The sequence below is a fragment of the Pipistrellus hanaki genome (genome assembly GCF_964339955.1).
Source record: "Pipistrellus hanaki genome assembly, chromosome: 6".
Classification (NCBI taxonomy): domain Eukaryota; kingdom Metazoa; phylum Chordata; class Mammalia; order Chiroptera; family Vespertilionidae; genus Pipistrellus; species Pipistrellus hanaki.
The window spans coordinates 46,760,986-46,776,389 of NC_140508.1; the positions used below are offsets into that span (position 1 = coordinate 46,760,986).

The window sequence follows — 15,404 nt, forward strand, 5'->3', positions numbered from 1 at the left end:
TTAATGTAATTATCACTAAAAAATGGGGGGGAGGAGGGTATATGTTTAAGTATGGTGAAAGTAAAAAGGAAAATTTTTGTTAAAATAGTGTAGTTAACATCAAGAGAGAGCTTTCAAAACTGGTTAGGTAAGAAATTCCCAACTTGTATGGGCAATTGTTTCATCCTTCATTGCATTGCTGTAGAATTAGAACTCTACTAACTCAACATCTTTGGAGTTAGCTTTAAGGAAGACTCCTGGTGAAATGAGTTTATTGAAGGTTACATTTCTCTTGATTTGTCCTCTGCAATATTTCCCACATTTAAAATGCTTATTGAAAAGACTTGTTAATAGAAGAATACAAAATCTATACTCTTTTTGGTATGAGACTTTGGGAGCTATACATTAGTTTGAAAGGTTAGGGAGCTAATGTTTGTTTATGTTGTACTCAACTGTAAGCATTCTTTAATTGCAGTCAACAGAAAATGGCCATAGGTAAATGGAGAAAAACGAGTTCATTGAAATAATTGGGGATAACTCACAGAATGAAAAGAAAAGCTGAATAGCCAGTTTTCAGATATGAGGAGAGTAAGGTTTGTCTATAAATTATGAACAGTAAGAATGAGCATTTGGATGTGGCCATGAGATGGACCAGTGCCAACTTTTTTCTTACCCAGTGGCCTTTTAAGGTTCACATATCTTGCAAAGTTTCTTGACCTCTCCTCAGGTAAGGGTCCATCTCTTATTCAGGAAGTCTGGGCATCTTGATTTTGAGTGCCATCAAGGTTGCATGACTTTGGGAAAGTTTCAATCCCCAAAAGAAAACTGAGTTGCCATTATCAGAAGAGGCAGGTGACAATGTGAACAGAGACATTGCTAAGCATTGAACTCAATAGTTTATGTTGAAGGAATTTATTTCTCATTAAATTCCTATAAGGCAAGGATTTCTATTCCTTTGTTATAAATAAACATGTTCCTTTTCACACAGTTGGTAAAATCCTGGAACCACATTTTCTAAGTACTGTATCAAACTTGAGCACTCCTTATAGCAACACAGGCACACATACATACATTTTTTAAGAGGTTAAGGATTCAACTCAAATGATTGAGCTATATCTGTTGTTCAGCTTTGTCCCTGTTTATTCCATGGGCTTTTGTCATTTATTCCAATGACACATTTGTGTTCATCTCTTCCACACACCTTAACATCCTACTTGAGAACCTTGACATGCATATCAACAGCCTGGCAGGTGATAAGAATGCTTCTTGTGAATATGAATAAAGAGCATTTTAATTGATCTCCGTGGTTTATCTAAAAGCAGCAATGGAAATAACAGGCATTTGTTAGGGAGTTTGTTTTGTGGCAGATGTGCAGAGCCCTGAGGCTACACAGATGTGTAAGTTGTGGTCCCAACCCTCTTGTTATCTAGCTGTTCAAGAGATCTTACATAAAAACTTATTTAAAACTCAGTGTTAAGTCTGGAAATGAGAAATTATCTTGCAAAACGTCCTCATTTTGCAGATAAGAAAAGAGAGAAAACAAATGGAGAGCCCAGGTTAGTACTGCAGGTCAGCGGGCAGGGTCCTGGTTATTGAATTTCTAGTGTCCAGTTCATATTGGTTTATCAAGGATCGCATAGGGGTATCCACAGATCATACATACTGATTTTATGCATGACTTGTGAATTGTTTTTGGTTTCATTTTTTTAGTTTAAGTAAATTGAATAAAATAATTTATTTAAAAAACGAAAGTAGCAGGATCTAAGGAACAGGGATATCTAACTGTGATCTCCCCATTGTTCAATACCTTAAGCTTTGATGAATTTTAGCAACAGTTTGTATTCTTTATTACAAACCAGGGAGGGGCAATTTTGAATTATATTTGTTGTGTTTTTGAAACGGAATGGCTCACTGAAAACTTTAGAGATTTTGATAGGATTAAAAATTGTTCTATTTTTTTTTCTTACCAATTTGTGATACATATGTCCTTGATTTCCCTATACAAAGTGCTCTAATTTCTGGTTTGATCCTGGGAAATTACAGTGCCAAAAATATGCAGTGACTATGTGGCAATGTAGGACAGTTTCGAAGGTCAGACACTTACAAAGATTTTGGAGATTTCTATTTTAGCTCCCTTACTTTACTGATTAATGAATTTGACCCCAGAGTAAGTGACTGGTAGTTCCCATAAGGAGTCAGGTCACCCTGGCACCAATATCCCGGTGTCTTTTGACTTCCAATCCTGTGGTTTCTTATTCACATCACATCACTCTGCATTATTTTTGGTGATACTTTTCAAAATTAACAGTGGTGTAATTTAATAGCAAATTGATAATTTGGGAAGGGGGATGAGCTGGGGATAAAGAAATCTCTGTAAAGTAAGCCATACTGGTTTGGCAAAAATTAAAAGGTGTTAGCTTTTAGGATTGAATTTTTCTGCTTTCTGATCCATTTTCACCAAATGATGTATGGCTTACATTTCATTTTCATCCCAACCTAATCAGCCACATTCTGCACCTCTTGTTCATCTCCTCGGGCAGAGCTCCAAAGCCTTGTGGACTGAGGATCTCTGACTTGAGACAGTAGTGCAGTCTTCTGCAATGGCATTTAAGTCTCAGATGCACAAGCTCCAAGGACGCTGGAAGTTGGGTGTTGAGTGGGAGGAGAGGCTAAGACAGGTGTCGGCAACCTGCGGCTCCGGAGCCGCATGCAGCTCTTTTTGTTAAGTGAAAAAATCCTTTTTCTGCACGATCCGGTATATACCATTAAGGTAAGAAACAATATATGCAGTGTTATATTTGTTTTAAATGTCGCAATGGTTTTGCGGCTCCCAGGTTTTTTTTTTCCTTCGAAAACAGGTCCAAGTGGCTCTTTATGTCTTAAAGGTTGCCGACCGCTGGCTAAGACAACCCCTCGCAGCCCTCCACACTTGTGGGGTCTTGGAGAGGCCCCAAGTACAAGAGGAGGCATGATTTATGACGTGCTTGGAAGGGCTTGCCGCTTTAACACTAGGTGATTTTCCTCAAGGATATGTAGGACTAAAATAATTGCCAGGAGTAGCTGTGTGAGGAAAGGAATAGAAATGGAGATACAGAGGATGTTTTTATTCATCAAGTAATACATTGGTTTGGCTAGCCTAGAATTTTAGATAGGAGAGCAGTGGGAAAAACACAAAGAATATGGAACCTGGAATTGTAGGTGGCAGGGACTACATGCTCATTTTTAGGTGTTGAGGCGTGTACTGGAAAGATGGCTCAGACAGACATGCTTCTGAATCTTGGCTCCTTCAGCCACCAACTGTGAGACTTTGGAGTCCAGGACTGAAATACAGCAATAATGATGCCTGCTTGCCTTAGTTAGAAATTGTGCTTGGCTAGTAGCAACAGAGCTTAACACTAATGACTTACTAATGAGATGTCTGGAGCTCTGCTCTCAAGGACTGATAATTTGGCAGTACAGTGTCATCAAGGGCCTTGGCTTCTTACACCAGGCACTCATCACCTCATATTTACCAGATGGCTTTTGGACATGTTCCCTTTGTGTTCATGTCCCAGGTGAGATAGAGGAGAAGGGGCAGAAATCACATGCCAGCTGAATTAGCAACTCATACCTCTATCTTTTAAGGAGGTATTCCATGATGCAATAACTTTCTTTTGTATCTTATTTGCTAAAACTTAGATATAAGGACACCAGACCTACAAGGGAGACCAGCCAATGCTGATTTTTAGGCAGGCACCTGGCTACCTCCAGCAAAAGCAGGGTTCTGTTAATAAGAGTGAAGGGCAAATGGATGACATGTCTCTGTCACACATGGCCTTGCATAGTTTTTTGAGGATTAGGAACCAAAAGTAAACCATGTTCCAAATTCTCAGCACTTTATGAAGATGAGAAAGTTTAGAAGGAGGGACAGTTTCAGGGAAAGATTGATAAACCTGCTTTTGGATATTTAGCTTGAGTTGAAGATGTTGAAGGTGTATGCAAGATTGAGGAAAAGGATTGAGGCTGGATACCAAGGTTTTGATCTGTCTGTGCAGTAAAGAGATAGGCCAACGCTTTCAGTGCTGTTGCTGGGGGGGAAAAAAAGGGAGCGACTTCTTGATTGGTCATGTAACATAGGATGAAGTAGCCAAGTGGTTGAGACTGTGATTTTCAGAAACTAATAAGTTTGGTTCACAATTTAGAGAAACTCTATTCCCTCTCCTGTTCAGCCTCTCATTGACTCAGGCAACTGCATTTCTCTGTTCGTAGGCCAGTGGGCCCAGAGCTGCAGAGGGCACTCCCCCAAATTTCTCAGGGCCTGTCTTCTCTTTGGCTCCATTACTTCCTCCCCCATTCTAATTCAGAGAAATTTATCTCCTCTCTAAAAGGTGCCTGTATTTCTTTTGGTTAAGAAATGGTAAACTTTCTCAGGATAACTTTATACATTAGCCAATGCCTCATACATAAACACTAGCCTTTTCATGGGCAGAGAGGTTGGTAGGAAACGGGAGCCCCTGTACTACTGGGTGATCCCAAGTTGTGAAGAAGACATATTCACCACAGCAACTGTTCCAGGCAGGTTGTATTCCTTATTCTTGCTGAGGTCTTCCCTCTCTTCTCAAGCCAATACCTCATTCTCTTCCTACATCTTCCCTGACTTCCTTCATCAGACTCCAGAATAGCAATGTGTTGGTTTCCTCCTAAATATTTATTGTAATTTTTTTATATTTAAAAATGTTTATAAACTTTATTTCCTGATATAGAGGGTCACATGCAGGTGCTTACGAATAATCGCTGGTTGCATGAATAATGAATGGGAGACATGAGATAAGAATGTCAGAATAATCCACATGTTGCCAGATATGTATATATGAGGCTCTGCTATTTAGGGAGGTCTATGTGAGAATGATAGCTATTAAAGGACACACAGCTACATAGTTTATGATATAGGAATGATTACTATTAGGATGATAGAGACTTTGGTGTCCATTCTTCTTCAAAATACAGAGAAGTGTAGGTGATAACTGGTTCTCCAAAAGATTAGGGATTTTTCTATGAGGTGAATAGAAGTTGAAGACATTTAACATATTAAATTCTCAATTTTTAAAATTCTAATTCTGAAAACTTTGAGGCAGTCAATAATAGAGGCAAATGATTTGGTCATTGACTTTAGCTCTGTGGGAAATTAAACAAGTAAATGTCTCTCTCTCTCTGCCCAGCAACTCCCTCCTCAGCAATTTTGCATTCTGATAAAGACCTGTAAGCTTGTGATGCTACTAACATCTTCTCAATATCTGCCTGTTATTGATTCAGTTCTCTCTTATCAACTTATCTACCACGGACCTTTATTATTGTCACTCTGGGGCATATGCTCCTCTTTCTGACCCCTCTCTCCTTCCATTGTTCACAAGTGGTTAAATCCAACCCTTTGCTTTTATGCACTTTTGAATAGATGCATAAGAATAGAGCAAGACAGATAAACAGAAAGACTGTTTTCACATTATGCCCACAAATCCCAATATACGTGTGTGTGTGTGTGTGTGTGTGTGTGTGTGTGTGTGTGTTCATTCTAAAAAAATCACTTCTTTCTTCCTCAAAACACCTTCTTCTCTGGTCTCACATGACATTGAGAACATAGAAGCCCTAAAAAATAATTTCCTCAGATTATCAACACCAAAATATCTACTCCAACACAAGGACAATAATACTAGTTGCTTTGTGGTTAATTTTATTTTCTAATACAGTGGTGCCTCACACAACGAACTTAATTCGTTCCAGGAGCAAGCTTGTTATGCGAAAAGTTCGTTATGTGAAAATCGTTTTCCCATAACAATACATGTTAAAAAAAATAATTCGTTCTGTAGCATAAAATAGGCTAAGATGACATAAAAAAAATATGCTAAGATGACATATTTTTATTTAGATACATCTAAAAACATAATTTAAAAAAAAAAACACACATTTTTTTAATTTTAAGACAGACTAAGTAGAGTCTACCGAATCTTGCACATCTTCATCCATTTTCTGCTTTTTGGCCGACGGTTTCATGAAAAACCTGTCCAAAGTTCGCTGTGCGAGGCGTTCGTTATGCGAGGCACCACTGTATTTTCTGCTGCCTCCTCCGTTCTTTTTATGTGTCTTGTATTTTGTAATACAGTAGACTTGAAGTAGACAATACTATTTAATACTATTTAATAATAGTTGAGAAGTACTATGTAAATGTAAAATACTGGCTTAGTCTAAGTTGGGTGTGCATTTGTCTGTTTACTATTTATTTATTTATTATATATTTTATTGATTTTTCACAGAGAGGAAGAGAGAGGGATAGAGAATTAGAAACATCGATGAAAGAGAATCATCGATCAGCTGCCTCTTGCACACCCCCTACTGGGGATGTGCCCGCAACCAAGGTGCATGCCCTTGCCTGGAATCAAACCCTGGACCTTTCAGTCCGCAGGCCGACGCTCTATCCACTGAGCCAAACCAGTCCCGGCTGTCTGTTTACTTTTTATATGAAAGCTCTTAATTCACCCAACTAGAAAGAATATGAGTAGAATCCAGTCATTCATGAGCAAAGCGTGGATTTTATGTATGGAAAAACAAACAAACAACAACAAAAAAAAAAACTTAGACCCAATAAGAATTACTTTCCACTAATGTTTGGATAGTATATTTTGTAAAAGGTCTTTATACACCAAAATATTCATGCAATTTGATGGGTTTTCCTTTGAAATATATCTATGGTACCCTGGTCAAGACCCTTGAATAAGATACACATACTAAAAAAACACGGTTAAGATCAGGCTGGTGTTATCGATACAAGAGATGTTACTAAGTATAAATGAATGAGAAAGATGTCTGCATATGTTTCACCCACATAGTGTTCATTGTAAAGAGATCTATAACTATGACCAGGGCTGCTACATTGATTGTAAATGGTTTTTAGGAGCCAACATCATAATGATAATAAAGACTTATTTGAAGTTTATAATGGCATATTCAGAGCCATTACTGTACAGTGGTGTTTATTTTGTAGTAAAAGAAAAGCCAAAAGACTGATATACAGGATAAGAATCCAGTGTAACATCAGTGAAGTTTAAACTGAGCATGCATTTATTGTTAATATGACAGATCATGGAGTTACCAGGACTTGGTGACTGGTTATGCACTTAGTGAAATACATGTAGTAAATTATAAACATAAATGTTGAAGGTTTTTTTTTTTTTCAATTAGGTATTCAATTGACAGAAACACAGACTTGGAGAGATACTTCAACATTGATGCCAACAGTGGAGTGATTACAACGGCCAAATCTTTGGATCGGGAGACAAATGCTGTTCATAATATCACAGTCCTGGCGATGGAGAGCCGTAAGTTGAAAGGTTTAAAACTGATTTAGGATGAAGGACAAGGGGATGTCATGAAGTTATAATTTCAACTCCAGTTATATTAGGTGCTTATTTCAGTTGAACAAAAGCTTGAAATATATTTTATATTCATTAGTTTAAATGCTAATACTTACAAAGTTGATGAAAAGATATGACTATCAAATAGTGGGCCTGAATCATCCTCTCAGAGCTTCTTGTCTTGTGGTCATATTTCATGTGCTGCATTTATGCTGATGTGGAGTTGATCAAATAGCTTACAAAATGAGTAAATTGGTCTTTCTACCTAAAATGCCAGATTTGCATATTGTGAAAATGAACTCATTTTAGCCCTAATAAGAAAAGCATTCGAAGAACAGTGCATAACCATAATGCATTGTTTTATGTACATATAGAATATATATTTATCTTCATAATAATTATGAGCTCTAGCATCAAATAATAATAAAATACATGGTTCATAGAACATACTTTCAACAGTACTTACCAGGGGCTAAAAAATATACAGGTATATTATCTTTATTTCTATATACATCCAGTTATATGACATTGGATCAGAGTTTCTGTAGCTCCCTTTAAAGTCTATAATGTTATGATTCCAGATTTATTTGAGGCCTGACCATTTTCTTATTAGAATTGTATGGTTTTTTTTTTGTTTGTTTTTTTTTTACAACATTTGTATCTTTAAGTAAAATCCTTTATAGATTTCAAAATACTCCTATATTTAGTACCGCCTTGGTCCCAACCACAGCTCTGCTATTAGTCCCATGCCAGAGATGAAAAAAGTGTTAGGATAGATGAATAATTAGAGCTGATTTTTAACTATTTTTAATATGAGATTTATGAGTAAAAGGAAACATTAAAAAGTTTGAGTAAAAGCCATTTTACTGAGTGAAAGGCAGTGGAATAACAGCTCTACTCAGTAAGTGACAAAAGCTTTTCCTCTTGATTAGAGAACCCATCTCAAGTAGGACGAGGCTACGTGACCATCACCATCCTGGACATCAATGACAACGCCCCAGAGTTCGCCATGGACTATGAGACCACTGTGTGTGAGAACGCCCAGCCGGGGCAGGTAAGAGACTTCTGAGCACCATGCTTCTGGTTTGTCATTTCTTTCAAAGGAGCCAGTGGTGGTTGCCTTTGAAATCCTGCCAGCTGTAAGATAAAATATAATCAGCATGTTTCAGCACAACGAATGCTTTGATGTGTAGCATAAACTAATATTAAAGGAACTTTCAAATCGTGGTTTCATTGGGATGATGAAAACTTGCTCAGGAAGAAAAGTAAACATTGTGAAAGTCATGGCTAATGGTTAAGGGCTTAACCTCTTTTAAAAAAGGAGGAGTCGAGCCTATTAAGCTTGATTGGGCTGTTTCCCACCTTACACAGCAGGCTCAGTGCCTTGAAGTTCTGAGAATTAAGTGTAGTTTCATCCCAGTGTGGTTTGTTCCACTCATCCGTGTTGTCCGGGGTTTTGTGATCTTTCGCAGGATGGAATAACTGGCTCATTTCTGAGGTTCACGAAGGATAGTTCAAATCTGAGCTCCGAAAAGAACATGGTTGTTTTTCAGAGCCCTTTTACTCTGGGTTCAGGTTGGTCCGTCTGCCCCTAGCCACCACCTCACTGAGGAAGTCAGTGCTTATTCTGTGGTGAACTGCTCTGCGCTGCACACCGTGCCCTCATGCTTCCCTCCTCGTCCTAGGTTATCCAGAAAATCAGTGCGGTGGACAGAGACGAGCCATCCAACGGACACCAGTTTTATTTCAGCCTAGCCACTGATTCAATGAACAACCACAACTTCTCACTGAAAGATAACAAAGGTAAGGGATTGGCACGGTCACCGTGGAGGCAGCAGTTACAAACTGGAAGCGAGTGCTTTGGCTCACTCAGGAATGCTGATTATGGCCTTTTTTTTTCCTTCCCCAGCAAGGACATTAATTAAAGGGCAATAAGCCCCTAAGGTAATTTTTATCTATGGATTTACTGTCATGAAGAAGCTGCTACTTAAGTAATTTTAGGCCTAAATCCAAATAGGGGGGAAGCCAGATCCATCTCTCTCTGTCATTTCTTCTAGACATTTGCTTCCTTATTTGTTTACCAAGCTCTTTAAATGATCTAATGGGTTGAGGGCTGGCTAAATGCCTTCATTAGGAAGGTCCTACACAGATATGACTTGAGACATCAGGAAAATATTAATTGCACTTGACATATTTCAACCTAAGTCAACTTTGACTTATAATTTCAATATTAACATTAGGTGTTTTTTTTTTTTTAACCTAAAACAAGTGATCTGTGAAAATAGTAAAAATGTATTCTTGATGCAAAGATTAAAAAGAATAAAAAGAATTCTCTGTCATCACAAATCCCATCCTTTTGCTCCAAAGTAATGACTCTTATCACTTTCCTAAATGTCATTATAGAAACATTTTTGCAAATACCTATAAATAAATTCTGGTTTTGGTTAAATATATATAGCTATAGACAAAAAGACAGTATAAGTTGTAATAACTTTAAGCATGAAAAACCTATCTATTGTGTACATTCAAATTTACAATGTAGAAAATGTAATTATTTCAGATTGAAAGTGTGAACCAGGTTTCAGGGGGGGAAAAATGTAGAAATGGATTTACTAGTCAAGTCCTGGCTTATCGAAAAGGACCTGCTCTCAGAAGATGGACATAATAAGTGCTTTTACCTAAAGCCACCATGTTCTTCAGTGCAGAAACTGGCTTCAGACATTCACTGAAATAATTTATTCTGATTCCTTCAGTGCTGCTCAACAACACTGTCATATCCCCTTAGTAACAGGAAAGGCAGAACACTCTCCATGTGAGGAATCCCACACTCTCTGACCTAATCATAGTTGGTGTGGATAGTGCCCAGCACCTCCATTCATCCAGCACAAGGTAGAGAGTCTGTGACCTTCCCAAGAAGAGTGTAAGGATTTCCCCCAATTGTCCTCCTCGCAGGACCACCATGAATGGGGGCAACATCTGGGTTTTCAGGACACAATTGAAAGACTTCCCCAGGTCAAGTCCAGAGCTCCCTTGCCTGGACCTTGAAGGAGAACATGTAGGGATAAACACATTAGTTCTTCCATCGCTTCCATCTTAGGAAGCGCTTAACACACATGATGAGTTTTATGACCTCTTTCTGGAACACTGGGTTCTTGTCTTACATATTGGACTTTTTAGTATGAGCTCCACAATTAATTGTGTGTTTGAGCATGTTATTTGACATCAGGTGCTTTAGATTACTAATTAATAACTTTGCGTATCAAATACTACAACATCTGAATGATTGGGAGAACAAGACATAGACTTGTGTGCACGCACATGTGTTATTGTTAACTGAATACAAACATTGTCAAGGAAATATTCTTCAACAACTCCATATGTTAACTGAATACAAACATTGTCAAGGAAATATTCTTCAACAACTCCATATATAGTTTTTTAATGAACACCTATCAAATTCATGCATTTTAAAATAAGATTTGCGTACATAAAAAGCTACAGGTAAAACCTAAAAATTAAAGTTTCACTCCTGCCATATCTTTAATTGCAGGTTATACACTTTCTGCAGCTCATGGGAGCTTGCTGTTTAGAATATTGTTTATTCTTTCATAGTAATACTGGATAAACATCTTTTTGACAGCTTGGAAAGGAACAATATATTGAAGCCCTGGATGAAACTATGGTCCTGGTTTTCCTTCTTTTCCTTTATTAATTGTTGTCAATTTAAAGAATCACATGAGGTCCTGGTTTTCCTTCTTTTCCTTTATTAATTGTTGTCAATTTAAAGAATCACATAAATTCCTAACTAGTTATTTAAGACAAGTTAACTGCATAAATTGCTAGCAGATAAACAAATCTATTTCAGGTGTAGAAATCAGTTTTCTGATACAGAGTTATTGATCACTGTTAAACGTTTCATAATTACAATAATTGTTTAGATGAAATAAAACATTGAGTATAAATTAAACACAAATGACCTATTTTATTGCTAACAAAATGTTTATATACATGGGTTTTATTAGCAATGTAAACCAATATGAATGTTAAAAACTATAATATAATTCCTTTCTTGAATAGTTATGCACACTCAATTCAGATGAAACTAGAGTAGCGTATTTCACTTGTTTCTATAATGGGTTTGGAATTTGTTAAAGAATGTATTTGTATTTGAAATTTCATGTATGCTATCTGATGATGCTCCTAACATATTTAACCTGTTAATTTTTATCATCCTGTAAGTGTATGGTTTGAAACTTAAGCTAATTAAAAGGATATATTGTATGTAATTCTTACAAAGTTGTATGTTAGAAATAATAAGCTTTTTCATATTCAGTTTTACTTTACAACTGCATCTTTGGTTTTAACTGTTTAGCATGATGGATAAATTAATACTAGAGGTCTGGCACATGAAATTCCTGCACTCGGGTTGGGCAGGGGGAGGAGAGGGAGGGTCCTTCAGCCTGGATTGTGAGAGGGTGCAGGCCAAGCCAAGGGACCCTACCAGTACAGGATCAGGGCTGGGGAGGGACTGAGGAAGGGCTCCAGTGCTTGTCCAGCCTACATCTGCTGGACCCCAGCAGCAAGCTTACCTACTGGTCAGAGCATCTTCTGCCTGATGGTCAGTGCATGTCATAGTGAGCAGTTGAGCAGCCTTAGCATATCTAATATTAGCATATTACACTTTAATTGGTTGAATGTCCAACTGGACACTTAGTTCCTTTGGACAGAGAATCATCCCATATAATAAAAACTAAGTAGAGTGACTTGAGTATGATGAAGTTGGCAGGACCGACTTTGGTTTTAACCAGAAATAACATGTTAATAGCTCTGCCGTCTTCCTCCCAGACAACACGGCCTCCATTCTCACCAGGAGGAATGGCTTTCGGAGGCAGGAGCAGTCTGTGTATTATCTGCCCATCTTCATCATGGACAGCGGGTCGCCTTCGCTCAGCAGCACCAACACCCTCACCATTCGAGTCTGTGACTGTGATGCAGATGGAATAGCCCAGACCTGCAACGCTGAAGCCTATGTCCTACCTGCCGGCCTTAGCACCGGAGCCCTGATCGCAATACTCGCCTGTGTCCTGACATTACTGGGTAGGTGCTGTTTCCAGTGCTTGCGCTGTAAGAGCAGTCACAGCCACATCACAACTCTTTTCTATCCCTCTTAAGTATATTTTTCAAGAACATATGCAAATATTCTATTGGATGGTATTTTGCTCACTGAGCAACCCATGATCACCAGTTACACTTCCCAGTGGTATATTTAAAAATGTAACTCAGAAAAAAATACCAGGTCTCTTTTATAAATCAACGGTGAAGATACATGGTTTATGTTTAATGTTGAAAATTTCAAGGTCAGACAGCTGTTTGCCTTAGAATATTCTGCAGAGGAGATCTGAGATAATTTTTTCTGTGTTGTTTTGATAACATGCCTATATTAGAAATTATGCTTTCTATCCTAGCTCTTTTCAGAAAAGATTTAAGGTGGATTTTATAATTATTTACCAATTTTAAAAGCCTGCAATTTCATCAGTGCAAAAGTGATAATTCCTCAAGAAGAACTAACATATTTAATGGTACTTTTCCATGATTACTGTGTGGTGAAATTAGATTTATAACTCATATTAGAATTGCCATTTTTATGAGGGATTATGCAGCATCCTTTTAAAAATTGGGAGACATCCAATGTGGGCACGGGGTAATGGGTTTATTCCTCAGCTACATTCCCCTTCACAGTGTTTAACTTCCTACAGCAAGGACGACAGGCATTTCATATTGCAGCTGAGACTGTACCATGTGTTTTCTTGGATTTAATATAATTTCTAAATCCAGTTATGACACAGTGTTGTAGAAACAGAATTTAGCAATGGGAATCATCACTGTGTAATGTTTTTAAAAAAATATGTTTGGAGTTAGGTATACCTCGTTTTATTACTGCCTCTAACATGCACTGTTTCTTCACCAGGGGAACGTTGATTCTCCCAAGGCTGGCTTCTTAAGCTAAAAGGGACATACTGGATAAACATTAGAACTAGACTTGTAGGGTTGTGAAAATTAAATGAGGTAATTTGTGTGCCTTCCATAGAGTGAGCATTTCATAAATTTTAAACATTACCGATGAAGCAAGTTCTCAACCTAAGCTTTACTTATTAATATACTTTAAGTGATCTCATTACAAATGGAAGTTGTTATCTTCAGTAACTTCAGTTAACCAAATAAGTAAAAAAAGGAATTAAATATTTTCTCATATAGCTTCATGCAGGTAGCAGAACTTAATTAGAAATGGAAAGTAATTCCCAATTAAGGCCTGATTAGAATGTGAGGGACTAGAATAAATTTTGAAAAAGGTGGAACCATTGAAAACTATTTTGAATGTTCTACCAGGTTCCAATAAATAATAGTAAAAATGTAAATCGCATATTTATTTAGTAGTAGTTGAATAACCTAGAAGGGAAGAAGGGAAGATATTTAAGAGAGCAGTGTCCTGAGCTCAGAAAAAGGATCAGGGAAGAAAGGTGGGGTAGATGATCTGTGAATGATTCTCTTTGAACTTGACCAGTTCATCACAGAAAATTAAGATGACACTGCACTTCAAAGAAGTAAGAAGAAAAATTGTAATCCCCAGAATATAATCATACCCAACAGGTAAATTAACTTTTGAGTTTTTTAAGGCTCTCTAATGAAACCTGCTTAAGGAAATATTTTCACCAGTGACTTAGGGGTTCTTTGCAATTTAGGTTGCTTGATGAGTCTAATTAGTTAAGAATCATTACTAGTGGTTACTGGAGGTGAAATAGAGTTCTATTAGGTTTCAATCTTGCATATGACGTGTGTATACATATATTAGCATAATATTTTCGGGATTTGGTGAAAATATAGTTAAGTATGACTCTTCTTTTTGTTAAATTTGAACATTTTTCTTAAACAGACACCAGGTGAGGAGTGCTGCTTCCATTTCTAAGGGTCAGAAGTTTATGTCCCATAAATCAAAACAAATAGGGTTTTGAACCAGAGGCTTCTGCCTACAGCTTCCATTTTCCTGTAAGGACTCTGCCCAGTAATCAGTCTGTGTAAACGTTAGCATTTCAGATCAGAAGAGGGTCTCTTTATGCCTTATTTTCTGTCTTTAGAAGTGTCTTCTCTATTATAAACTGAGTTTTCACAATAGGTGCTGCAGCTAATGGGACAGTCCTCAGAAGGGGTGCACAGCCTGATCTGGAGCTTGATTTCTGGGGCACAAATGACTCATTTTTAAAATCACCTCAACAAGCAGTGTGAATCTTATTTCTAGCCACTAGATATCAGGGTTTCTAACCCAAATCTATGCAGGCTTCTGGACAAATATTGCTAGAAAATAGCAAAGTGAAGAGGTGGGAATGGGGAAGAAGAACTTGAGGATCAGGTTAATTTAAAGGTGAAACGAGGGAAGCAACTAGGCATTAGTTGCCTAGCCTGCTTCCTGGCATGCCCAGGGCGTGTTCCAGGGATGTGACAAATTAAAGCTACTTGTGACGTGACAGAAGGAGATGCTCTGACGTTTCTAGGCTGTTAGTACTGGAAGGCATCCCAGAAACCAATTCCAGTTCAAGCCCTTGCACTTTGCACTGGGGGAGATGATTTCTAGGAGTTCATATAAGATTCTAGATCTCCTTATGCTCAGTCACTGCTGTGGAATTTAAGGCTAAAGGGCATACACACTGCAAACATAAAAACTGCTATTTACATGTAGTCCTTCTGTCTCAAGATTATAAGTCCATGGAATCTGAAGCTGGATTTGTGAGTCCTCACAAATCTGTATTCTACTTTGTAGGTTAACTCTTTTCTGTTTTCTCTCTTATCCTTTCTCTAATTTACCTCCCCCGCTGAATTATTAAATGAAAGAGATGATCCCCAAGTTAGAATACACGTTTCCTTTATACCAAGTACAACTTGAATGGGAGACATTGTTATGTTCAAAGTTCAAGTTCATAGAAAGGCATCACTCAGATGCCGCAATTGTTTTTCATGTATTAAAACTTCACCACAATTGTTTTTCAT

The 15,404-nt window shown here is 37.6% G+C and overlaps 1 protein-coding gene across 4 annotated transcripts in view; it reads left to right on the forward strand.

The window, feature by feature from the left end:
- The window catches only part of CDH7 (cadherin 7), a 135,113-nt gene that overhangs the window by 82,653 nt on the left and 37,056 nt on the right, over nucleotides 1–15,404 (forward strand). For all 4 annotated transcript variants that reach the window (XM_084887836.1, XM_084887838.1, XM_084887835.1 and 1 more), the window contains 4 exons: nucleotides 7,192–7,328; nucleotides 8,297–8,418; nucleotides 9,050–9,167; nucleotides 12,210–12,461. In XM_084887836.1, coding sequence (XP_084743962.1) covers nucleotides 7,192–7,328; nucleotides 8,297–8,418; nucleotides 9,050–9,167; nucleotides 12,210–12,461 — 629 coding nt within the window. The remainder of the gene's footprint in view (nucleotides 1–7,191; nucleotides 7,329–8,296; nucleotides 8,419–9,049; nucleotides 9,168–12,209; nucleotides 12,462–15,404) is intronic.